This window comes from Pristis pectinata, chromosome 43 (assembly GCF_009764475.1).
Source record: "Pristis pectinata isolate sPriPec2 chromosome 43, sPriPec2.1.pri, whole genome shotgun sequence".
In the NCBI taxonomy this organism is placed as follows: domain Eukaryota; kingdom Metazoa; phylum Chordata; class Chondrichthyes; order Rhinopristiformes; family Pristidae; genus Pristis; species Pristis pectinata.
The window spans coordinates 3,236,631-3,259,743 of record NC_067446.1 but is presented as its reverse complement, the minus strand read 5'-3'; the positions used below and the strand labels follow the sequence as shown (position 1 = coordinate 3,259,743).

The 23,113-nt window shown below is 59.6% G+C and overlaps 1 protein-coding gene across 1 annotated transcript in view; it reads left to right on the top strand.

Annotated features, from left to right (window-relative positions):
• Window positions 1-5,760: 5,760 nt before the first annotated feature.
• The window catches only part of fgd1 (FYVE, RhoGEF and PH domain containing 1), a 33,890-nt gene continuing 16,537 nt past the window's right edge, over window positions 5,761-23,113 (top strand). Inside the window, exons 1-6 of the mRNA XM_052009064.1 lie at window positions 5,761-6,039; window positions 17,613-17,792; window positions 18,438-18,609; window positions 19,243-19,750; window positions 20,854-20,943; window positions 21,061-21,209. Of these exons, the coding sequence (XP_051865024.1) occupies window positions 5,880-6,039; window positions 17,613-17,792; window positions 18,438-18,609; window positions 19,243-19,750; window positions 20,854-20,943; window positions 21,061-21,209 (1,259 nt within the window). The 5' untranslated portion in view covers window positions 5,761-5,879. The remainder of the gene's footprint in view (window positions 6,040-17,612; window positions 17,793-18,437; window positions 18,610-19,242; window positions 19,751-20,853; window positions 20,944-21,060; window positions 21,210-23,113) is intronic.

The following is a 23,113-nucleotide window of genomic DNA, read 5'->3' as shown; positions in this document are numbered from 1 at the left end:
TTAGAGGGATACGGGCCAAACGCGGGAAGTGGGACCTGGCTTGGATGGGAATCTCGGCCAGCACGGGACCGGTTGGGCCGAAGGGCCTTGTTTCTGTGCCGGGTGGGCTCTCTGTCTCTCTCGCACCATCTTGTCAGAGATTCAGAGATTTGCCTCTGCTGTCGTTGAAACCTTTGCTGTCTTTGATCATCAGTCTAAAGGAACGGTTTGGTGTTTCCATTGTTGTTTAAAATGATTTAGTTTGCTTATTATTCAGCTGATACCCCTGCTGTATTTAACCCCAGGTTTTCAAACAAAATTGAAACCGGATCTTGACTGCTTTTGGGTGAGTGATATTTTTGTGCAGAATCTGTAATCTTTCTAATTGCACATAATCAGAGAGATAAGATCCCATTCAGGAGAATTCGGTTATCGTTGGACGTTCAGTTACCTGCAAGTAGGAACTAAAGCAGAGAGTCACACAGCACGGAAGGAGGCCCTTCGGCCCAACTGGGTCCACGCCGACCAACATTCCAGTCCAAGCCAGTCCCATTTGCCCGCATTTGGCCCATATCCCTCTGAACCTTTCCCATCCACGGACCTGTCCCAGTGTCGTTAATGTACCTGCCTCACCCACTCCCTCTGGCAGCTCGTTCCACGTACGGACCACCCTCTGGGTGAGAAAGTTGCCCCTCAGGTCCCCTATTAAATCTCTCCCTCTCTCACCTTAAACCTGTGCCCTCTAGGTCTTGATTCCCCAACCCTGGGGGAAAAGACTGTGCGCATTCACCCTATCGATGCCCTCGTGGTTTTATCCACCTCTACATAGGTCACCCCTTACGCTCCAATGACTAAAGTCCCAATTCTCTCAACCTCTCTCAGTAACTCAGTCCCTCGAGTCCCGGCAACGTCCTCGTAAATCTCCCTCTGCACTCATTCCAGCTTAATGGCATCGTTCCTACAGCAGGGCGACCAACACTGAACACAGTTCTCCAAGTGCGGCCTCACCGTCGTCCTGTACAACTGCAACGGGACGTCCCAACTCCTGGACTCAGTGCCCTGACCGATGAAGGCCAGCGTGCCGAACGCCTTCTTCACCGCCCTGTCTACCTGCGACGCCACTTTCAGGGAACCGTGTACCTGTACCCCTGGGTCCCTCTGTTCTACAACACTCCCCGGGGCCCTACCGTTCACTGTGAAAGTCCTGCCCTGGTTTGTCTTCCCCAGTAATCTGAATTAGATCAATGATAGACTCTGTAATCTCCGCCTGAACAGTATTTTCCAACTAAAAGTCACGGCCGGAGTTTACCGTCAGATGCACAAGTCCGTGTGTGCACGGGTGCAGTGAAAAACTCACTTGCAGGCAGCGTCACGGGCACAGAGCATCAGAGACACAACATTCACGAAGAAAAACAGAAATTATACACAATTTTTACAAGAAAGAACACAATCAGAGCAAAAGAAAAGTCTATTGTAGTGCAAAGTGGTCACAGTTTTGCTATACTGATTAATGAATTGGGATTGTGGCTGTCATAAGACGTTAGCAAAGCCTTTGTTGAAGCTTGTTTAGCACACTGGCCTTCATTGGTCAGGGTATTGGGATTGGTATTGGGTTTATTATTTTCACTTGTACCGAGGTCCAGTGAAAAACTTGTCTTGCATTCTGATGGTACAGGTCGAATTCATTACACAGTGCAGTTACATTGGGTTAGTACAGAGTGCATTGAGGTAGTGCAGGTAAAAACAATAACAGTACAGAGTAAAGTGTCACAGCTACAGAGAAAGTGCAGTGCAATAAGGTGCAAGGTCACAACAAGGTAGATCGTGAGGTCAGAGTCCATTTCATCGTATAAGGGAACCGTTCAATAGTCTTATCACAGTGGGGTAGAAGCTGTCCTTGAGCCTGGTGGTACGTGCCCTCAGGCTCCTGTATCTTCTGCCTGATGGAAGAGAGAATGACCCGGGTGGGTGGGGTCTTTGATTATGCCGGCTGCTTTGCCAAGGCAGCGAGAGGTAAAGACAGAGTCCACGGAGGGGAGGCTGGTGTCCGTGACGTGCTGGGCTGTGTCCACAACTCTCTGCACTGAGTACAGGAGATGGGACATTATGTACAAGTTGTTGGTGAGGCCGCACTTGGAGCGCTGTGCAGAGTTTTGGTCACCCTGTTACCGGAAAGGTGCAGTTATACTGGGAAGTCTGCAGAGGAGATCGACAAAGACGTTCAGGTCTTGAGGGCCTGAGTTATAGGGAGAGGTTGGCCAGGCTAGGTCTTTATTCCTTGGGATGTAGGAGAACGAAGGGGAGCCCTTGAGAGAGAGATAAGATGAGATCTTTATTAGTCACATGTACATCAAAACACACAGTGAAATGCACCTTTTGCGTAGAGTGTTCTGGGGGCAGCCCGCAAGTGTCGCCGCGCTTCCGGGGCCAACATAGCACTCCCACAACTTCCTAACCCGTATGTCTTTGGAACGTGGGAGCAAACCGGAGCACCCGGAGGAAACCCACGCAGACACGGGGAGAACGTACAAACTCCTTCCAGACAGCGGCCGGAATTGAACCCGGGTCACTGGCGCGGTAATAGCGTTACACTAACCGCTACAATGCGTGTCTTATAGAAATGTTTAGAGTGGTGTGGATAAGGTGGACGGTCAAAGTCTTTACCCCAGGATGGGGCACAGGTTTTGGGTGAGAGGGGAAAGATTTACTTGCAACTTGCCCCTCATGTCCCTTTTAATGCCCCCCCCTAGTTTTGGACTCCCCCCGCCCTGAGGAAAAGAACTGATACCGACCACCTATGTCCGCCCCTCATTCATGTTAAACATCTCATAGAACATTACAAGCACAGGACAGGCCCTTCGGCCCACAATGTTGTGCCGACATAGCTAATCCCTCCTGCCTACAGAACGCCCACATCCCTCCATTTTCCTCTCATTCATGTGCCCATCCGAGCCCCTCTTAAAAGCCCCCAATGAGTTTGCCTCCACCTCCTAATCAGGCATCCACCACTCTCAGTGAAAAACTCACCCCTCACGTCTGTTCTGAACCTACCCCCTCTCACCTTAAATGCGCGCCCTCTGGTGTGGGATCTCTCAATAATGGGAAAAAGATATTGCTTGTCTAGGCTATCTCTCTCTCCCTCCCCTCCCTCTCCCTCCCTCCCTCCTCCCCTCTCTCCCTCCCTCTCTCCTCCCCGCTCTCTCTCCCTCCCCTCCCTCCCTCTCTCCCTCCCTCCTCCTCCTCCCTCCCCCCTCCCTCCCCTCCCTCTCCCTCCCTCCTCTCTCTCTCCCTCCCCTCCCTCCTCTCCCTCCCCTCCCTCCTCCCCCTCTTCCCTCCCTCCCTCCTCCCCCTCCCCTCCCTCCTCCCCCTCCCCTCCCTCCTCCTCCTCCCTCTCTCCCTCCCTCTCCCCCCTCCCCTCTCTCCCTCCTCCCCCTCTCCCTCCCCTCCCTCCTCCCCCTCTCCCTCCCTCTCTCCTCCCTCTCTCCTCCCCTCTCTCCCTCCCATCTCCCCCTCCCCTCTCTCCCTCCCTCTCCTCCCTCCCCTCTCTCCCTCCCCTCTCTCCCTCCCCTCTCTCCCTCCCTCCCCCTCTCTCTCTCCCTCTCTCCTCTCTCCCTCCCTCTCTCCTCTCTCTCTCCTCCCCTCTCCCCCTCTCCTCTCTCCCTCCTCTCTCCCCCTCTCCTCTCTCCCCCTCTCCCTCCCTCCTCCTCCTCTCTCCCCCTCTCCCTCCCTCCTCCTCCCTCCCTCCCCCCCCTCCTCCCCCTCTCCCTCCCCTCCTCCTCCCCCTCTCCCTCCCCTCCCTCCTCCCCTCTCCCTCCCCTCTCTCCTCCTCCCCTCTCTCGCTCCCTCTCCCCCCTCCCCTCTCTCGCTCCCTCTCCCCCTCCCCTCTCTCGCTCCCTCTCCCCCCTCCCCTCTCTCCCTCCCTCTCCCCCCTCCCCTCTCTCCCTCACTCTCTCCCCCACCTCTCTCCCCCTCCCTCCTCCCCCCTCTCCCCCTCCCTCCTCCCCCCTCTCCCTCCCTCCTCCCTCCCCTCTCTCCCTCCCCTCTCTCCCTCCCTCCCCCTCTCTCCCTCCCTCTCCCCGTCCCCTCTCTCCCTCCCTCTCCTCTCTCCCTCCCCTCCCTCTCTCTCTCCTCCCCTCTCCCCCCTCTCCTCTCTCCCTCCCCTCTCCCCCTCTCCCTCCCTCCACTCTCCCCCTCCCCTCCCTCCTCCTCCTCTCCCTCCCTCCCCTCTCCCCCCTCCCCTCTCTCCTCTCTCCCCCTCTCCCGCCCGCCTCTCTCCCCCTCTCCCGCCCTCCTCTCTCCCCCTCTCCCTCCCTCCTCTCTCCCCCTCTCCCTCCCTCCTCTCTCCCCCCTCTCCTCCCTCCTCTCTCCCCCTCTCCCTCCCTCCTCCTCCTCTCCCTCCCTCCCCCTCCCCCCTCCCTCCCCCCTCCCCCCTCCCTCCCCCTCCTCCCTCTCCCTCCCTCCCCCTCTCCCTCTCCCCCCCTCCTCCCCCCTCTCCCTCCCCTCTCCCTCCCTCCCCCTCTCCCTCCCTCCCTCCCCCTCTCCCTCCCTCCCTCCCCCTCCCCCTCTCCCTCCCTCCCTCCCCCTCTCCCTCACTCCCTCCCCCTCTCCCTCCCTCCCCCTCTCCCTCCCTCCCTCTCTGTCCCCCTCTCCCTCCCTCCCTCCCGCCTTCCCCTCTCCCTCCCTCCCTCCCCCTCCCTCCCTTCCCCTCCCTCCCTCCCTCCCCCCTCCCCCCTCCCCCTCCCCCTCCCTCCCCCCCTCCCCCTCTCCCTCCCTCCCCCTCTCCCTCCCTCCCCCCTCCCTCCCCCCCTCCCCCTCCCCCCTCCCTCCCCCCTCCCCCTCCCCCTCTCCCTCCCTCCCTCCCTCCCTCCCCCTCTCCCTCCCTCCCTCCCTCCCTCCCCCTCTCCCTCCCTCCCCCTCGTCCCTCCCTCCCCCTCCCTCCCCCTCTCCCTCCCTCCCCCTCCCTCCCCCTCTCCCTCCCTCCCTCCCTCCCCCTCTCCTCCCTCCCTCCCCTCCCCCTCTCCCTCCCTCCCTCCCTCCCCTCTCCCTCCCTCCCTCCCTCCCCCTCTCCCTCCCTCCCTCCCTCCCCCTCTCCCTCCCTCCCTCCCTCCCCCCCTCCCTCCCCCCTCCCTCCCCCCTCCCTCCCCCCCTCCCTCCCCCCATCCCTCCCCCTCTCACCTCCCCCCCTCCCTCCCCCTCTCCCTCCCTCCCCCTCTCCCTCCCTCCCCCTCTCCCTCCTTCCCTCCCTCCCCCTCTCCCTCCTTCCCTCCCCCTCTCCCTCCTTCCCTCCCTCCCCCTCTCCCTCCTTCCCTCCCTCCCCCTCTCCCTCCTTCCCTCCCTCCCCCTCTCCCTCCTTCCCTCCCTCCCCCTCTCCCTCCCCCTCTCCCTCCCCCTCTCCCTCCTTCCCTCCCTCCCCCTCTCCCTCCCCCTCTCCCTCCTTCCCTCATTCTCCTCCATTCCTCATTCTCCTCCATTCCCAGGAATAAAGGAATCCTCTCCCTGTAACCTGCCAACGTCCTCCTGCGAGGAGGGCGACACCCGGGGCACCCGGCGGGCAGGCTCAGGGCGCAGGGTCCCTTTAAGGCGAGTTCGCCGGGACCTCCCCAAGTCCTGGTTCAAAACTTCTTTGGGGGAAGAAAAAAAGTTTTGGAAAGGGAGCTGCCAATCCTGCCTTGACGTCAGGAAGGCGGGCAAGGAGCAAGGGGAAGTTTGCAAATGCATTGTGTTAAAATAAAAATATAGAAAGAAAAGTTTCAGGGGGGGGGAGAGAGGGAGAGAGGGAAGGAGGGGAGAGAGGGAAGGAGGGAAGGAGGGGAGAGAGGGAGGGAGTGTGGGGTGGGGGGGAGGTAAGGCAGGGCAGGGATGGTGCCTGGTTGGACGGTCGATGGCTCCGGGCAGCGGAGATGAGAGGGAATCGCCCCAGCAGCGTCCTGCTCAGCGCAGCCCCTCGGCGGCCGGACGGAGCGGGCAGCCCCCGGGAGGCGCCGCCGCTGCGGGCGATGCGCTTCTCGTTCCACGGGCGGGCGCCGCAGCCTCCCCGCCCCGGCGTCCCGGGACGGCCCGGTAAGTCTCAGCGGAGGGAGGGAGGACAAAGAGGTTTTGGGTGGAGGGGGAGGGAGAGAGAGGGGAGGGAGGGAAAGGGAGGAAGAGGAGAGGGAGAGAGGGAGGGGGTTTTGGGTGGAGGTAGAGAGAGAGAGGAGGTAGAGGTAGAGAGAGACGAGTTAGAGAAAGAGAGGAGGTAGAGAGAGTTAGAGAAAGGAGGTAGAGGTAGAGAGAGAGAGGACGTAGAGAGAGGAGTTAGAGAAAGAGAGGAGGTAGAGAGAGGAGTTAGAGAAAGAGAGGAGGTAGAGAGAGGAGTTAGAGAAAGAGAGGAGGTAGAGAGAGGAGTTAGAGAAAGAGAGGAGGTAGAGAGAGGAGTTAGAGAAAGAGAGGAGGTAGAGAGAGGAGTTAGAGAAAGAGAGGAGGTAGAGAGAGGAGTTAGAGAAAGAGAGGAGGTAGAGAGAGGAGTTAGAGAAAGAGAGGAGGTAGAGAGAGGAGTTAGAGAAAGAGAGGAGGTAGAGAGAGGAGTTAGAGAAAGAGAGGAGGTAGAGAGAGGAGTTAGAGAAAGAGAGGAGGTAGAGAGAGGAGTTAGAGAAAGAGAGGTAGAGAGAGGAGTTAGAGAAAGAGAGGAGGTAGAGAGAGGAGTTAGAGAAAGAGGAGGTAGAGGTAGGGAGAGAGAGAGGAGTTAGAGAAAGAGAGGAGGTAGAGGTAGGGAGAGAGAGAGGAGTTAGAGAAAGAGAGGAGGTAGAGAGAGGAGTTAGAGAAAGAGAGGAGATAGAGGTAGGGAGAGAGAGAGGAGTTAGAGAAAGAGAGGAGGTAGAGGTAGGGAGAGAGAGAGGAGTTAGAGAAAGAGAGGAGGTAGAGGTAGGGAGAGAGAGAGGAGTTAGAGAAAGAGGAGGTAGAGGTAGGGAGAGAGAGAGGAGTTAGAGAAAGAGGAGGTAGAGGTAGGGAGAGAGAGGAGTTAGAGAAAGAGGAGGTAGAGGTAGGGAGAGAGAGAGGAGTTAGAGAAAGAGGAGGTAGAGGTAGGGAGAGAGAGGAGTTAGAGAAAGAGAGGAGGTAGAGGTAGGGAGAGAGAGGAGTTAGAGAAAGAGAGGAGGTAGAGGTAGGGAGAGAGAGGAGTTAGAGAAAGAGAGGAAGTAGAGGTAGGGAGAGAGAGGAGTTAGAGAAAGAGAGGAGGTAGAGAGAGGAGTTAGAGAAAGAGAGGAGGTAGAGGTAGGGAGAGAGAGGAGTTAGAGAAAGAGAGGAGAGAGAGGAGTTAGAGAAAGAGAGGAGGTAGAGGTAGGGAGAGAGAGAGGAGTTAGAGAAAGAGAGGAGGTAGAGGTAGGGAGAGAGGAGTTAGAGAGGGAGAGAAGGAAGGGGGTGAGAGAGGGAGGGGGAGAGAAGGAGAGAGAGAGGAGGGAGTAGGGAGAGGAGGGAAGGAGGGTGGAGGGAGGGGAAAGAGATTGGATGGAGAGGGAGGAACTGAGGAACACAGCAATGGGGAGAGAGGAGGGAAACTGGTGAGTGTGAGGGGGAGGAGAGGGAGGAGGATATAAACAGGCAGAGGGAGGGAGTCGTTACCCCTGAGAGGGGTCGGTGGGGGGGGGGTGCTTGGGGAGAATGGGTGATGGGACTGGGGAGGGGGAGGGGCAAAGGGACGGACCCTGATCTGACGATCTGTGTGTGGCGGCTGGGAGGCTCACCCCTCACCCCCCCCCCCCACTCACCCCTCACCCCTCACCACCCCCCGCTCACCCCAATAACCCCACTGGTCCTCAACGTTCCCCCCCTCGCCTTCCCCCCCCCCAGCTTCACCCCCTCCTCTCTCCCCTGACCCTCACCCCGATGCCCCCTTCCCCCAGCTTCTCCATCCCCCATCCCCTCCTCTCTCCCTCTCTTCCCTGACCCTCGAACGCCCGACGACCTCCCCCCTCCCCCCCCCCGACCATCTCACCCCTCTCCCTCTCTCCCTCCCCCTCTCTCCCTCCCCCTCTCTCACACACAATACTACATACACGGTAATCTCTGCCTGAGATTCACAATCTGGTTCTGATCCGTCCGGTGGACGTGTACAACTGCGTCTCACCTTAAGGTTCAACTGCAGCCTCAGTGAGTGAAGCGGTTAGTTCCTCGCGCAGTTCTCTGCGAGCATTTCCTTTCGATCCTATCCTTGTGGCTCAAGTGTTGTGACAAAATTAATCAGCGCTACCTTGGGTAAAATATTTACAGGTGACCAGAGTTTTTTTAAAAACCTAAGCATGGATGTTGAGTTTAGTGCATGGGAAAATGCTATGTAAACATGTCACGCCCTTCAGTGCCCCCTTCTGGAGGGAGGTTGCAATTGCACTGTGACGTTGACATAGGCAGATAACATTAGCGAAACCAACCATTTTGAGTGAACGGTTTTGCGATTTGTTTGTCAAGTAACTTGGACATCGAAGTGCATAGTCTGAGGACTTTTCTCAGAAGTGTGAAACGTGGTCCGATCTGAGCAGATATTTCTGCTGACGGTTTCTGCGTGAGGTGTTGCAGTTTTGGAAGTTAAACCAGGGCAGGACTTTCACAGTGAATGACCTTACCCTGGGGAGTGTTGTGGAACAGAGGGACCCAGGGGTACAGGTACATGGTTCCCTGAAAGTGCGACACAGGGCGGTGAAGAAGGCGTTCGGCACGCTGGCCTTCATCGGTCAGGGCACTGAGTACAGGAGTCGGGACGTCCCGTTACAGCTGTACAGGAGACCGCACTCGGAGTGTTGTGTGCAGTTCCGGTCGCCCAGCTACAGGGAGGACGTCACTGAGCCGGAGAGGGTGCGGGAAAGATTCACCAGGACGTTCCCGGGACCGGAGGGCTCGAGTTATAAGGAGAGGCCGGACAGGCCGGGACTGTTTTCCCTGGAGCGGAGGAGGCTGAGGGGTGACCTGATGGAGGTTTATAACATGGGGGGCATAGGTAAGGGGGGCGGTCACCATCTTTTCCCCCCAGAGTCGGGGAGTCTAAATCTAGAGGGCACAGGTTTATGGTGAGAGGGGAAAAGTTTAAAGGAGCAAGTTTTTCACACAGAGGGGGGTGGGTGTGTGGAACGAGCTGCCAGAGGGAGGGTGAGGGGGGGTACAGTTACAGCACTGGAACAGGTCCGCGGATGGGAAAGGTTTAGAGGGATATGGGCCACACGCGGGCAAATAGGACCTTAGATGGGAATCTCAGTCGGCACGGACCAGTTGGGCCGAAGGGCCTGTTTCCCTGCTGTGTGACTCCATTTCAGAATGCAGTGGGTTTAGGGCTGCATTAAAAATAGCTCCCCTCCACCAACCTTGGAGAGACCACATCTGGAGTACGGTGGATGGGAGGAGGTCACTGCCTTGGGAGGAGTTCGGAGAAGGTTTCCAAGGAATGGGAGGGTTGACTTGTGAGGAGGGGGGGCGGAGAGGTGGGTCTGTATCCATGGTGGAGGGGGGGGGGGGGTCGAAGACTTGAAGACGAGTGAGAGGGGACAGGATCGGTGAAGGGGGGGGTGGTGGGGAACAGAGAGAAAGCGGGGAGATCCTCCCTGGTTGGAACTCGAAGGGGGGTGGGAGCGGAGTCTTTTCAGGCGGAGGGAGATGAGGGAGGGGCAAAAAGACGAGCAGCATTCTGTCGAGGGTCCGGTCAGATCTCGGTGAAGGGGCAAGGAGGGAGGGGAAGTCCTCCCGGTTGCTAAACAGTGGGGGTTGGACAGTAAACCAGCTCTTAACCGGGGTCTGTTGCCACATCGACCCGCTGTCCCCGGCCTCGTTACCAACAAACGGTTAAGTTTTGCCCGCAGCCTCGCTCCTGCCTTTGGCTCCATGTGGAATCATTTACCAGGAGCCTTAACGTCGGTTTTCTTTCACGTAGAAAGGAGCCCTAATCCTTCGTGCAGTCGACGACTAATTAACTTCCTTGTCCCAAACTCTCTATAAAAAACTGCACCCCCCCCCCCTCCATCCACCACTGCAGGCATCTTTTATGGAGTGAAGGTTGGCCAGTCCTTCAGCAGGCCCTCGGGATTGGCTTTTGTGGAGTCTAGGCCCCGTTGCACACAGAACACAAACGCAGCACAGGAACAGGCCCTTCGGCCCACGATGTTGGATTAAACACCTCACTGAACTAATCCCTTCTGCCTGCACAAGGTCCGTATCCATTCCCTGCGTGTCCATGTGTCTTAACAGCCTCTTAAACCCCTCTATCATATCTGCCTCCACCCCCACCCCTGGCAGCACATTCCAGGCACCCGCCGCTCTGTGTGTAACAAAAAAACTTCTTCCCCCCCCCCACCTTAAATGCATGACCTCTGGTATATTAGATATTTCGACCCTCGGGGAATAAAGATACCGGCTATCTACTCTATCTGTGCCTCTCGTAATCTTCTAAACTTCCAAGATAAGATATCTTTATTAGTTACACGTACATTGAAACACACGGTGAAATCTTTTGCGTGGAGTGTTCTGGGGGGCAGCCCGCAAGTGTCGCCACGCTTCCGGCGCCAACGTAGCACACCCGCAACTTCCTAACCCGTATGTCTTTGGAATGTGGGAGGAAACCGGAGCACCCGGAGGAAACCCACGCAGACGCGGGGGGGGAAACGTACAAACTCCTTACAGACAGCGGCGGGAATTGAACCCGGGTCGCTGGCGCTGTAATGGCGTCACGCTGACCGCTACACTACCGTGCCTGCCTATCGGGTCTCCTCTCAGCCTTCGCCGCTCCAGAGAAAGCAACCCAAGTTTGTCTGACCTCTCCTTGTAGCTCGTGCCCTCTAATCCAGGCAGCATCCCGGTGAACCTCTCCCGCACCCTCTCCGAAGCCCCCCGCACCCTTCCTGTAAAGGGGGCGACCAGAACCGAGTGCAATACTCCAGATGTGGCCTGATCAGTTTTACAAAGCTGCAACGTGACTTCCCGACTCTTGGACTCAGCGCCTCGACCAATAAAGGCGAGCGCGCCGCGCGCCGCCTTTACCGCCCTGTCGACCTGTGCAGCCACTTTCAGGGGAGCTGTGGACTTGCACCCCAAGATCCCTCTGCACACCAACGCTGTTAAGGGCCCTGTGTCCTGTCCCTTTACACCTGATCTCCCAAAGTGCAACCCCTCATACTTTCCCGGATTAAACTGCATCTGCCTCTTCTCTGCCCAGATCTGTAACTGTAATCTGTATCCCGCTGTGTCCTTTGGCAATTTTCTACACTGTCCATAACTCCACCAATCCTGGGTAAGGCCTGTTCACTCAGATTTGAATTCTGGCTTGATTGGCCATGTTTGTCCAGGCCTTGCTGGAACCTTGGCCTCAACTGGCCTGTTCTTCCATTCTTCCCATCAGACCAGAAGATACTGGAGCAGAATTAGGCCGTTCGGCCCATCGCGTCTGCTCTGCCGTTCGATCGTGGCTGATTCTCTCAACCCTGTTCTCCCCGTGACCCTTAACCCCCCCCCCCCACTTACCAATGGAGAACTCTTGCCTTAAACACACCCACTGACTTGGCCTCCACCGACAACGGATTCCACGGATTCACCGCCCTCCGGCTGAAGAAATTCCTCCTCATCCCAGTTCTAAAGGGACGTCCCTTCATTCTGAGGCTGTGCCCTCGGATCCCGGACTCTCCCGCTGATGGAGACACCCTCCCCGCGTCCGCTCTATCCCGGCCTCTCAGTGTCCGGGAGGTTTCAGTGAGATTCCCACCCCCCTCATCCTTCTGAACTCCATCGAGTACAGGCCCAGAGACGTCAAACGCTCCTCGTACGTTAACCCTTTCGTTCCCTGTGAACCTCCTCTGGACCCTCTCCAGGGCCCAGCTCATCCTCCCTGAGATACGGGGCCCAGATCTGCTCACAATCCTCCAAAGGTGGTCTGACCAACGCCTTATAAACCCTCAGCGTTACACCCTTGCTTTTATATTCTAGTCCTCTGGAAATGAATGCTGACATTGCATTTGCCTTCCTTAATACTGACTCAACCCGCAAGTTAACCTTCAGGGAATCCTGCACCGGGACTCCTGAGCCCCCTTGCACCTCCGATTTCTAAATTCTCTCCTCGTTTGGAAAATAGTCGACGCCTTTATTCTTCCTGCTTTGTGGTATCCAGATGTGCTTGAGTCCTGATTTTTTTTCTTCTGTTCCCAAAACCGAGCCAGGTTAAGGCTTGAAACCCAATCCCGGCCTATTTGACTCTGAGGGGCGCCTTGCCCACACACCTCCGGAATTTTCATGGAGTCACACAGCGCGGAAACAGGCCCTTCGGCCCAACCGGTCCGTGCCGGCCCGGATCCCCATCCAAGCCGGTCCCATTTGCCCGTGTTTGGCCTGTATCCCTCCAAACCTTTCCCGTCCACGGACCTGTCCGAGTTTTGTTAATGTCCCTGCCTCACCCACTCCCTCTGGCAGCTCGCTCCACGTACGGACCACCCTCTGGGTGAGAAATTTGCTCCTCAGGTTCCTATTAAATCTCTTTCCCCTCTCGCCTTAAACCTGTGCCCTCTAGTTCTTGATTCCCCAACCCTGGGGGGAAAAGACTGTGCGCATTCACCCTATCGATGCCCCTCGTGGTTTTATCCACCTCTATAAGGTCACCCCTACGCTCTAGTGACAAAAGTTCCAACCTACTCGACCTCTCTCTCCATAACTCAGTCCCCTCGAGTCCCGGCAACATCCTCATAAATCTCCCTCTGTGCTCTTTCCAGCTTAAAGGCATCTTTCCTACAGCAGGGTGACCGACACTGAACACAGTTCTCCAAGTGCGGCCTCACCGACGTCCTGTACAACTGCGACATAACGTCCCAACTCTTGCACTCAGTGCCCCGACCGATGAAGGCCAGCGTGCCGAACGCCTTCTTCACCGCCCTGTCTACCTGCGACGCCACTTTCAGGGGACCGTGTACCTGTGCCCCTGGGTCCCTCTGTTCTACAACACTTCCCCGGGGTCCCACCGTTCACTGTGGAAGTCCTGCCCCGGTTTGTCTTCCCAAAATACAACCCCTCGCACTTATCCGAATTAAACTCCATCTGCCGCACCTCGGCCCACTGACCCAGCTGATCCAGATCCCTCTGCAAATCCTGATAACCACCTTCACTGTCAAAGACACCACCTATTTTAGTGTCGTCTGCAAACTTATGAACCATGCCTTGTACGTTCTCATCCGAATCATTCATACAGATGACAATGGGCCCAGAACCGAGCCCTGGGGAGCACCTCGGGCCTCCATTCCGAGACCACAACCTTCCAGTTAGGATCTTGGGAAGGAGGCGGGAGAGCAGGCTGCCTCAGGATTTGGGATTCGAAGGCCTGAGGGATTTGCAGGAGGAGGGGGGAGCAGGGGGGGAGGGGAAGGAAAGCAGGGATCCGGGAATGAATCCAGCGAGGAGGCCTCAGCACTGACGTGTGCTGATTGGAGCCATATGTCAGGGAGAGAGAGAGAGAGAGAGAGAAAACTCGAAACAGGAATGAAATGAAACAGGCCTGTCCTATCCGCTGCGGAGGCCTCCAGTGCCCACGGTTTCCAGCACACTTCCCACAGCCCAAAGATTGGGGAGGGGGGGATGAAGGAGACCCATGGGCCTAGCCCAGAACAGGAGCCTGGCCCCAATTCACCCATCTTGGAGGGTACGGTTGTCGTGTCCTGTTGTGGGGGGGGGGGGTTAATTAACCCACCAGGACTGTGCAAGGGGACGGCTGGGAGTGGCTATGGCCCATTATCAGGACCGGCTACCTCCCAGACCGCTCCACCTTGTTTACGGGACAGTGTTAACTCTCCGTGGGAGAGGGATCGGAAGCCACAGAGGCTCGTTAACCGGTTACACGCCCCGGTGCTTTGAGTAATGGTGTTCAAGGAGGGAGGGGGAGGGAGCTGAGGGAATCTGTGGGGGGAAGATGCTCTTTGCATTGACCCCTCTTGTGTGCCCCGGGAGTGTGTGATGGGACGGCGCGGAGGGAGCCTCACCCTGTGTCTGACCCCGGTGATGTGTGACGGGACGGCGCGGAGGGAGCCTCACCCTGTGTCTGACCCCGGGAGTGTGTGACGGGACGGCGCGGAGGGAGCTTCACCCTGTGTCTGAACCCGGGAGTGTGTGACGGGACGGCGCGGAGGGAGCTTCACCCTGTGTCTGACCCCGGGAGTGTGTGACGGGACGGTGCGGAGGGAGCCTCGCCCTGTGTCTGACCCCGGGAAGCAAGGACCGATGAGACGGCCCCTCCCTCAACATCTGGTGCATCCCACTCTCCTCTGGACGGTCAGAGAGACTCCGGCACAGCAGGGCAGTGGGTGTTCACAGCATCCCTCCCTCCTCCCCCCCTCCTCCCCCCTCACTCCTCCCCCCTCCCCCCCCCCCCCCCCCCCCCCACACCCCGGATGTTGACCTGAGGCAGCTTGTGGTTTACTTCTGGAGGGCCAGTTGTGACGGGAAGCAGCTCCCAGCGCTGGAATCCAGTCACACACCCTTCTGTCTGTCTCTGACACTCCGCATTCCCAGCCCCGCTCACACACTGCACACCCGCCGCAGGCAGTCCCGTTACTGCCCTGCGGAGATAGACAGGAGAGAGGGGGGGGGAGAGAGAGAGAGGAGGGGGTCAGAGAGGAGGAGGAGGGGGTCAGAGAGAGTGAGGGAGAGAGGGAAAGAGTAGAGTGTGAAGGAGGCGGAGAGGGAGGGGTGGGCAGAGTATGAGGGGCAGGGCACAGTCACGGTGAGGAGGTGACTGACACCAGGCGAGCGGTCAGATCCAAACCCCCCCCACCTCCCCGCTCTTCCTCCCCTCCTCTTCCCCCCCCCTCCCCCCCCACCCCCCCCCCACGTCTCCCGGTCTCCCATCCGTTGGTTTGAAAGACTCCGGCAGCGGTGGGAGGGGCCTGAGCTTCCCGCCCGGATCCAACGCTGGGATTCCCAGTCCGGTCCCTCCGCCCCTACCCCGGAACCACGGCTGGGCCACATCTGCGGGAGGCAGGGGGTGTTTCAGTGTGGGGAGAGGGTGAACAAATGGGGGGGGGGGGGCGCGGAGGTGGGGGTGTCTGCAGGAGGTCCTGGACACCCTCGTCCTCCTCGCTTGGGGGTCCTCCTGGAGTGTTGCACTGTGAGCTCGGCACAGCAGGATCCCACTCGAGGTGCTCATTTTTTGTCCCTCATGTCGGTGCAGGGAGAGAGTTTGGCCCCTCCCGCAGCGCGGATAACTCCCCCGGGGATAGACTCGACCCTCTTCCCCCATGGATTAACCTTGACCTTCGTCCCTCTCCCTTCTCCGTGGAGGGTCTCCCTTGATTCACTCCCTCCGAAGGCATTCAGTTCGACGTCCTCCTAACCTGCCCGGGGTTTTCTCCAAGATCCATGTCAAAGTCGAGATTATTGTCAGATACGGAAATACAAATGCAATAAAAAAACTTACTTGCAGCAGCATCACAGGCACAGAGCACCAGAGAGGCAAGACAAACGTACAATAAATATAAATTTACAAGAAAGAACAAAACATTGCAGTGCTAAGTGGTCCCAGTGTTGCTGTACTGAGGCAGTGATTAGGGTTGTGCCGGTCAGTTCAAGAACCGAATGGTTGAAGGGAAGTCGCTGTTCCTGAACCTGGTGGTGTGGGGACTTCAGGCTTCTGTACCTCCTGCCCGACGGGAGCTGTGAGAAGACGGCGCGGCCCGGATGGTGGGGGGATCTTTGACGACAGACGTTGCCTTCTTGAGGCAGCGCCTCCTGTAGATACTCCCGACGGTGGGGAGGGATGTGCCCGTGATGTATCGGGGCTGAGTCCCACCGCTCTCTGTGGCTTCCTGCGAGTTCGAATTGCCGTCCCAGACCAGGATGCAACCGGTCGGGATACTTTCGTGACATCCTTGATGTCGGAGGCAGTGATGAAGCCGTTAAAAGTTGGGAATATTTGGCACCGATTCACTGATTTTGTACACTGTGCCTCTCTGCTCAGGTTTTCAAAGTCTTTTTGATGCAGACATCAAGGAGCTTCATCCACATACCATAACACTGTAAGGTACAGGAGCAGAATTAGGCCATTCAGCCCATCGAGTCTGCTCCTGCATTCAATCGTGGCTGATATTTTTACAACCCCATTTTTGCACCTTCTCCCCCTTACCAGTCAAGAACCTATCAATCTCTGCCTTAAATACACCCAGTGACTCGGCCTCCACTGCCCTCTGTGATTAAAATTGCGCCTGTTAGTGTTTCGAGCTTGTATCCAGCAGGATAGACGAGGGGGGCGTAGTTGATGTGATATATTTGTACTTTGAGAAGATCTTCAAAGAGGCCGCATCTGGAGTATTGCTTTCAGTTCTGGTCGCCCTGTTACAGGAAGGATGCGGGGGTGGAGGGGGGTGGTTTTGGAGAGGGTGCAGAAGAGGTTCACCAGGATGCCGCCTGGATTAGAGAGCATGAGCTATAAGGAGAGGTCGGACAAACAGGTTGTTTTCTCTGGAGCAGCAGAGGCTGAGGGGAGACCTGATGGTTTATAAGATGACGAGAGGCAGAGATACAGATAGAGATAGCCAGATTCTTTTTCCCCAGGGTCGAAATGTTTAATACCAGAGGGCGTGCATTTAAGTTGAGACGGAGATGTGCAGGGCAAGTGTTTTTTTGACACAGAGAGTGGTGGGTCGGCTGTTCAGGACGGAGGTATCCAGCACTCCCTGCAGTACGGACAACAGAACGTCGGTTTACAAGGCCCAATCCATGAAGTGGCCGTAGAATTATCGAAGGCTTCACGGGGCCGATCAGGCCGGTCGCCCTTGGAAACGGGGCTGCGCGGCAGGCGTGTAAATTCGCCGATGACTCCACTGTTGTTGGTAGAATCGAGGAGGCGTACAGGAGCGAGATAGATCGGCTGGTTGAGTGGTGTCGCAACAACGACCTCACACTCATCGCCAGCGAGACCAAGGAACTGACCGTGGACTTCAGGAAGGGGAGATCGGGAGAACACACCCCAGTCCTCACTGAGGGGTCAGCGATGGAAAGGGGGAGCAGCTTCAAGTTCCTGGGCGTCAACATCTCAGAGGATCTATCCTGGGCCCAACACACTGAGGCAATCACGAGGAAAGCACGCCAGCGGCTCGACTTCGTTAGGAGTTTGAGGGGATTCGGGACGTCACCAAAGATTCTTGCAGATTTCTACAGATGGACGGCGGAGAGCGTCCTGACTGGCTGCATCACCGCCTGGTACGGAGGGTCCAACTCGCAGGAGGCTGCAGAGGGTCGTAGACTCAGCCAGCTCCGTCACGGGCACAACCCTCCCCCCCCCCATCGAGGACATCGGTGCCTCAAGAAGGCGGCGTCCGTCGCTGAGGACCCTCGCCACTCGGGACATGCCCGCTTCTCGTTACTACCATCGGGGAGGAGGGACAGGAGCCTGAAGACCCATGCTCAACGATTCAGGAGCAGCTTCTTCCCCTCCGCCTTCAGATTCCTGAACGGTTCGCGAACCCGTGAACACTCCCTCGTTATTCCTTTTTTTTTAATGCACTATTTTTGTAATTTATAGTAATTTTATGTCTTTGTTGCTGCAGAACGACAATTCACCTCGTATAAGTCGGTGATAATAGTTCTGTGATCCTGAGGCTCGAACTAACTGCCCTCTCTCTCTCCCTTCCCTCCCATCCCCACTTCCGATGCAGGGGCGCCGTCTTCCTGCTCGCTTGTCAAGAGCATGTCCTTGGATTCCAGCCCAGGCCTGGATCCCCAGCAGGGAAAAGCCGAGGCTCCCGGCCTCCTGGCGGCGGAATACCCGTCGCCGACGAGAATCGTCGGGGAGAGGCCGTCTCCCGGCCGCAGATCTCTGGGGGCAAAGCCGCAAGGTTTGACGTCGGTGGAATTTTTGGGGGGGGGGGGGTGTTTCGCCGCGAGGGGGCTGGCATTTGGCTCCCGCCAATTTGAGGCCGAGCTCCCCGTTGCCGCCATTTGGCCTCAGTTTGTGGTCACATGACATGTGGAGGTTCCCCATTATGTCAAATCCTCCTCTTCTTCCTCAGGAGGGAGGAGGCATATCGGGAGGGGGTGTTACAGAGATGGGAAGGGAGGGGTTACAGAGACGGGGAGGGGTCTGGGGGCTGGAGGGGGGTCACGGAGACAGAGGGGTGTAGGGGCCGGAGGGAGTCACGGAGATGGAGAGGGGTGTAGGGACCGGAGGGAGTCACGGAGATGGGAAGGGATGTAGGGGCCGGAGGGAGTCACGGAGACGGGGAGGGGTGTAGGGGCCGGAGGGAGTCACGGAGACGGGGAGGGGTGTAGGGGCCGGAGGGGGTGACGGAGACGGGGAGGGGTGTAGGGGCCGGAGGAGGTCACAGATGGGGAGGGGTGTAGGAGCCGGAGGGGGTCATGGAGACAGGGAGGGGTGTAGGGGACGGAGGGAGGGGTTGGGGGGGGGGGGGTGTTGTCTTTGGGGACTGGTGCGGGTCGACGTCTCTCTGTCCCTCACCCCCTCCCTCTCTCTTTGTCCTCAGTACCTCCGAAGCCGTCACACCTCCATCGCCCCCGCTGGACGGAGCCCATCCCCCCGGCTCCCTCCCGCCCGCTGCCCGCTGACCCCAGGGGCCCCCCGGCTACGTCCCAGGACACCCCGAACCCCGGTCTCCCTCCGGCCCGCGTGTCTTCGCTCATCGAAAAGTTCGAACGGTAAGGGGTGGCGTGGGGAGGAGGTGTAAATTGTCCCCTGAGGGAGCGGGATGGGGTAAATTATCCGCCGAGGTAGGGGGGAGGGAGGGGTAAATTGTCCTGCAGAGGGAGGTGGGTTTGAGAGGGTAAACCTTCCCCCTCAAGACGGGCCAGGAGTAAATTGTCCCCCACCCTTCCCAAAGGTGCAGGAGGGGGTAAATTGTGCACCTGAGAGGGGCTGTGAGGGGTAAATCATAACCCCCCTCTGAGAGAAGGGGCTTGAGGGGCTAAATCCAGTCCTCTGGAGATGGTGCGGGAGGGGGGTAAAGTGTTCCTCTGAGAGAAGGGGTAAATCATCGGTGAGGGGGTAATTTGGCTTCCTGAGAAAGAGGGTGTGAGGGGTAAATCTTGGCCCGACAGGGAGCGGGCGAGGGGGCGAAATGTCCCCCAGGATGGGGTGGGGGGTGGAGGGAGGAGGTAAATCGTCCCGCCTGTGGCTGGGCTCGAAGGGCGCCTGGCCCAACCTTTGGGGCCCGTCGGTGGGGTTGGGCCGGTCTTGCCCTTGACCTCAGGACCCTGGCACGGGGAGCACGCAGGTGCGGGACGGGGCCGAGGCTGCGCTCTTGACGCCCGCGTTCCTTCCTTCCTCCGCAGGGAGCACATCCCGCTGGGGCCCGAGATGTGCTGGTCGGGCCTGGGCCCGGCGGAGGGAGGCTGCGTCGTCCCCGGCAACGGAGCAGGCCCGAAGGCCGGCATGGTGGAGCGACTGAACTCGCTGGAGTCGGGCATCAGCGTGGACTTCGTGGAAGGCTCGGAGGCCGGGGGAGGGGGGCCGGAGGGCGGAGGGACGGCCTCCTCTTCCTCCTCTTCTTCCTCCTCCTCCTCCTCCTCCTCCTCCTCCTCCTCCTCCTCGGCCCCTTCCAAGAGGCCCAACCGAGACAGCGGCATCGGCAGCCTCAGCTCGCCCGGCGCCAGCGACGAAGCCTGCTTCGCCGGCGAGGAGGGCGCGCAGCCCAGGACGTCCCGTCCCTCCGTCCGCGACTCCGAGGGGGACAGTGACCTGGAGGAGGGGAGCGGGGACGAGGAGGAGGGCGAGGGCGAGCGGGGGGAGGGAGACGGAGGAGCGGCCCCTCCCGCGGTCGAGCGGCAGGATTCGGCGGAGGTAAGGGACCCTTCCCCCCTCCTCCCTCTCCGCCCTCCTCCCTCTCCCTTCACCCTCCCTCCACCCCACTTCCCCCTTCTCCCAACTGCTCCCGACGCAATCACGTCCTCCTGTACTGAGGGAGACGGATACGCCCCCCGGTTTTCCCGGTGTGTGCTCACCGGCATCCCGCAGAACTGATCAGCTCATTTAACCCGGGACCGTCATCGTGATCCTGTCACAGAGCAGACCCTTCAGCCCATCGGGTCTATGCCAGCCCCATTCCCCTGCCCAATCTCCCCATCATTTGCCCCCAGATTCTCCCCCTGGCCTACACACACCGGGGGTGGGGGTGCGACTAACCCGCCGACCCCGCGCGTCCGTTGGGATGTGGGAGGGAGCCGGAGCCCCCGGGGGCAACCCACGGGGTCACGGGGAGAACGTGCAGCCTCCACACAGACAGCAGCAGAGGTGGGGATTGAACCCGGGTCTCGGGAACCATGGGAGGGGCCGCTGCGGGGGGTCTGGGCAGGGAGGGGGCCGGTTGGGGGTCAGGCAAAAGGGCTGTGGCTAACTCTCTGTCCCTACATACCCTCCCTCCGTCCCCCTCTCTCCCTCCGTCCCCCTCTCTCCCTCTGTCCCCCTCTCTCCTTCCGTCCCCCTCTCCCTCCGTCCCCCTCTCCCTCCATCGCCTCTCCCTCCGTCCCCCTCTCCCTCCATCCCCTCTCCGTCCCCCTCTCCCTCCGTCCCCCCCTCTCCTTCCGTCCCCCCCCGTCCCCCTCTCTCTCCCTCCGTCCCCCTCTCTCTCCCTCCGTCCCCCTTTCTCTCCCTCCGTCCCCCTCTCTCTCCCTCCGTCCCCCCCCTCCGTCCCCCTCTCTCTCCCTCCGTCCCCCCCCTCCGTCCCCCTCTCTCTCCCTCCGTCCCCCCCTCTCTCTCCCTCCGTCCCCCCCTCCGTCCCCCTCTCTCTCCCTCTGTCCTCCCCTCTCTCTCCCTCCGTCCCCTCTCGCTCCGTCCATTCCCCCCTCTCCCTCTGTCCCCCTCTCCCTCTGTCCCCCTCTCCCTCCGTCCCCCCCTTCCCTCCACCCCTCACCTCCCTCCTTGCCCCCCCCCCTCCCTCCCAACAGCTGACAGCTCAACAGAAGGTGTACCAGATCGCCAACGAGCTGTTGGTCACGGAGAAAGCCTACGTCTCGCGACTGTACCTGCTCGACAAGGTGAGGTGCTGGGGAGTCGGGCTACCTCGCGCTCCCTCCTCGCCGCCCCTCCCGCTGCGCGGCGCTGCCTCACCCGCCCTGGGAGTGACTCCCCCCTCCCTCGCTCCCTCCCCACAGGTGTTCTGCGCCCGGCTGATGGAGGAGGCTCGCTGTCGTAACTCGCTGCCCGAGGATGTGGTCAATGGAATCTTCTCCAATATATGCTCCATTCACCTCTTTCACCAGCAGTTCCTGCTTCCCGAGCTCGAGAGGAGGATGCTGGAGTGGTAGGGAGGGGAGGGAGGGGCGAGGGGAGGGGAGGGGAGGGAAGTAGTGGGATGGGGGCTGAGGGGAGAGGGGGGACGTGGGGAGGGAGGGATTGGAGGAGAGGGGATTGGGGGCTGAGGGGAGGGAGAGGAGGTGGGGAGGGGAGAGGGAGGCAGTGGGGTGGGGGCTGAGGAGGGGAGGGAGGGTCGGGCGAGGAGATGGGGGACAGGGAAGGAGAGGTGGGGGAGAGGGAGGGAGGCAGTGAGGGGCGAGGGAGGGACGGGAGAGAAAGGAGAGGGGGGTTGATGGGAGAGGGGGAGGAGGTAGGGAAATAAAGGGGGGGTGGGGGTAGGAGGGTGGAGAGAGAGGGGAGGTTTGGAGGGAGTGGGTAAAGAGGGGGAAGGAGGAGGGGTTGAGGGAGGGAGAGCCGGGAGGAGGAGTGGGAGGGGGAAGAGGTGATGAGGAGGAAGGTTTGAGGGAGATGAGGAGGGAGGGGGAGAGGGGGGAGGAGGGGGATTGAAGGCAGGGGTGGGGGAAGGAGGAGGTTTGGAGAGAGGGGCTGAGGGGAATGGAGGGAGGCATGGAGGGAGGGGATCGAAGGGTAGAGGAGGAGCGATTGAGGGAGGGAAGTGTTGGAGGGAGGAGGGGAGGGTGGTTTGGAGACTTGGGGGGGGGGGTACGGAAGTGGACAGAGGGAGGGGGGAGCGGAGACCCGGCGGGGGAGGGTCTCGACGGAGGGACGAGGGGCTGGGAGGGAAGGCGGTGGGTGGGGAGGGATGGGGGAGAGGGGTGACTTGGGGGGAGAGGGGTGACTTGGAGGGGGAGGGTGGCGAGGTTCTGTGGAGGGAGAGTCAAGCGGGAGGCGGGGAGAGGGACAGGTCGAGGTTGGAGAGGAAGGAGGGAGCTTGACTCGAGGGAGTCAGAGCCTCGCCTGCGTGATGCTCAGTCCGCGCCTCTCGGGACAGATTTTTGGGTGACCCGGGACCGCACAGTTCATCCCCCGCCCCGCGCGGCCCGCAGAAGGGGTGTCCGGGGAACGGACTGGGGTGGGTCAGTTGGAGGGAGGGGGAGAGGAGGGAGAGGGAGGAGTCCAGGGAGGGATGCTGTGGGTGTGTGAGAGGAGGCGAGAGTAAGAGAGCGGAGGAGGGAACAAAGGGTGAAGGCCGGGAGGGAGAGGGACCGAGAGGAGGCAGGGAGGGGAGGGAGAGGGTGTGAGGGTGAGGGGCAGAGAGGGTGTGAGGTGGAGCTGGGGGGAGGACGGGGGGGGGCAGAGAGTGGGGGGGGTGAACTGAGGGAGAAAGGGAGGGGAAGCACGGAGGGGGAGAGAGGGAGGGGGAAGGACGGAGGGAGGGGGGAGAGGCAGGAGTAGAGAGGGGAAGGACGGAGGGATAGAGCGGGGGGCTGAGAGATGGAAGGGAGGATGAAGAGAGAGAGAGAGGGGAAAGGAGGGAGAGACGGGCATGGAGAGAGGGAGGAGGGAGAGACGGAGGGATCGAGGGAGCCCGGGGTGGGTGGGGGGAGGAGCTGGTGAGGGAGGCCAGGCACCCGATCGCCAGCCCGCCGTACCCGGGCCGCGGGCGGGTGACGTGCGGTGTCTGTGGCCCAGGCTGCGGCCCTCCATAGAACAAAGGCCGCACTTGAGGGCCGGGGACTTTATTTCTCCCCCCCCCCCCCACCCCCCCCACCTTCCAGGGAAAGTTTAAAGCCGTCCAAGCCGCAGCCCACAACCTTTCCCACGTAGGCCCTTCGCGTTGTCGTGGCAACTTGGCAGCTCGCTAGGCCGTGGATGTTTAACCCCGTCTCGGCCGGACGAGGCCGCCTCCACACTACAAAGGCCTGCTTTTAGACCAGGACCAGACAACACTGGATATCCTCCAGAGGAATTTTAACCTCAGATTTTAAACACATTCCAGTCAATCCCGCT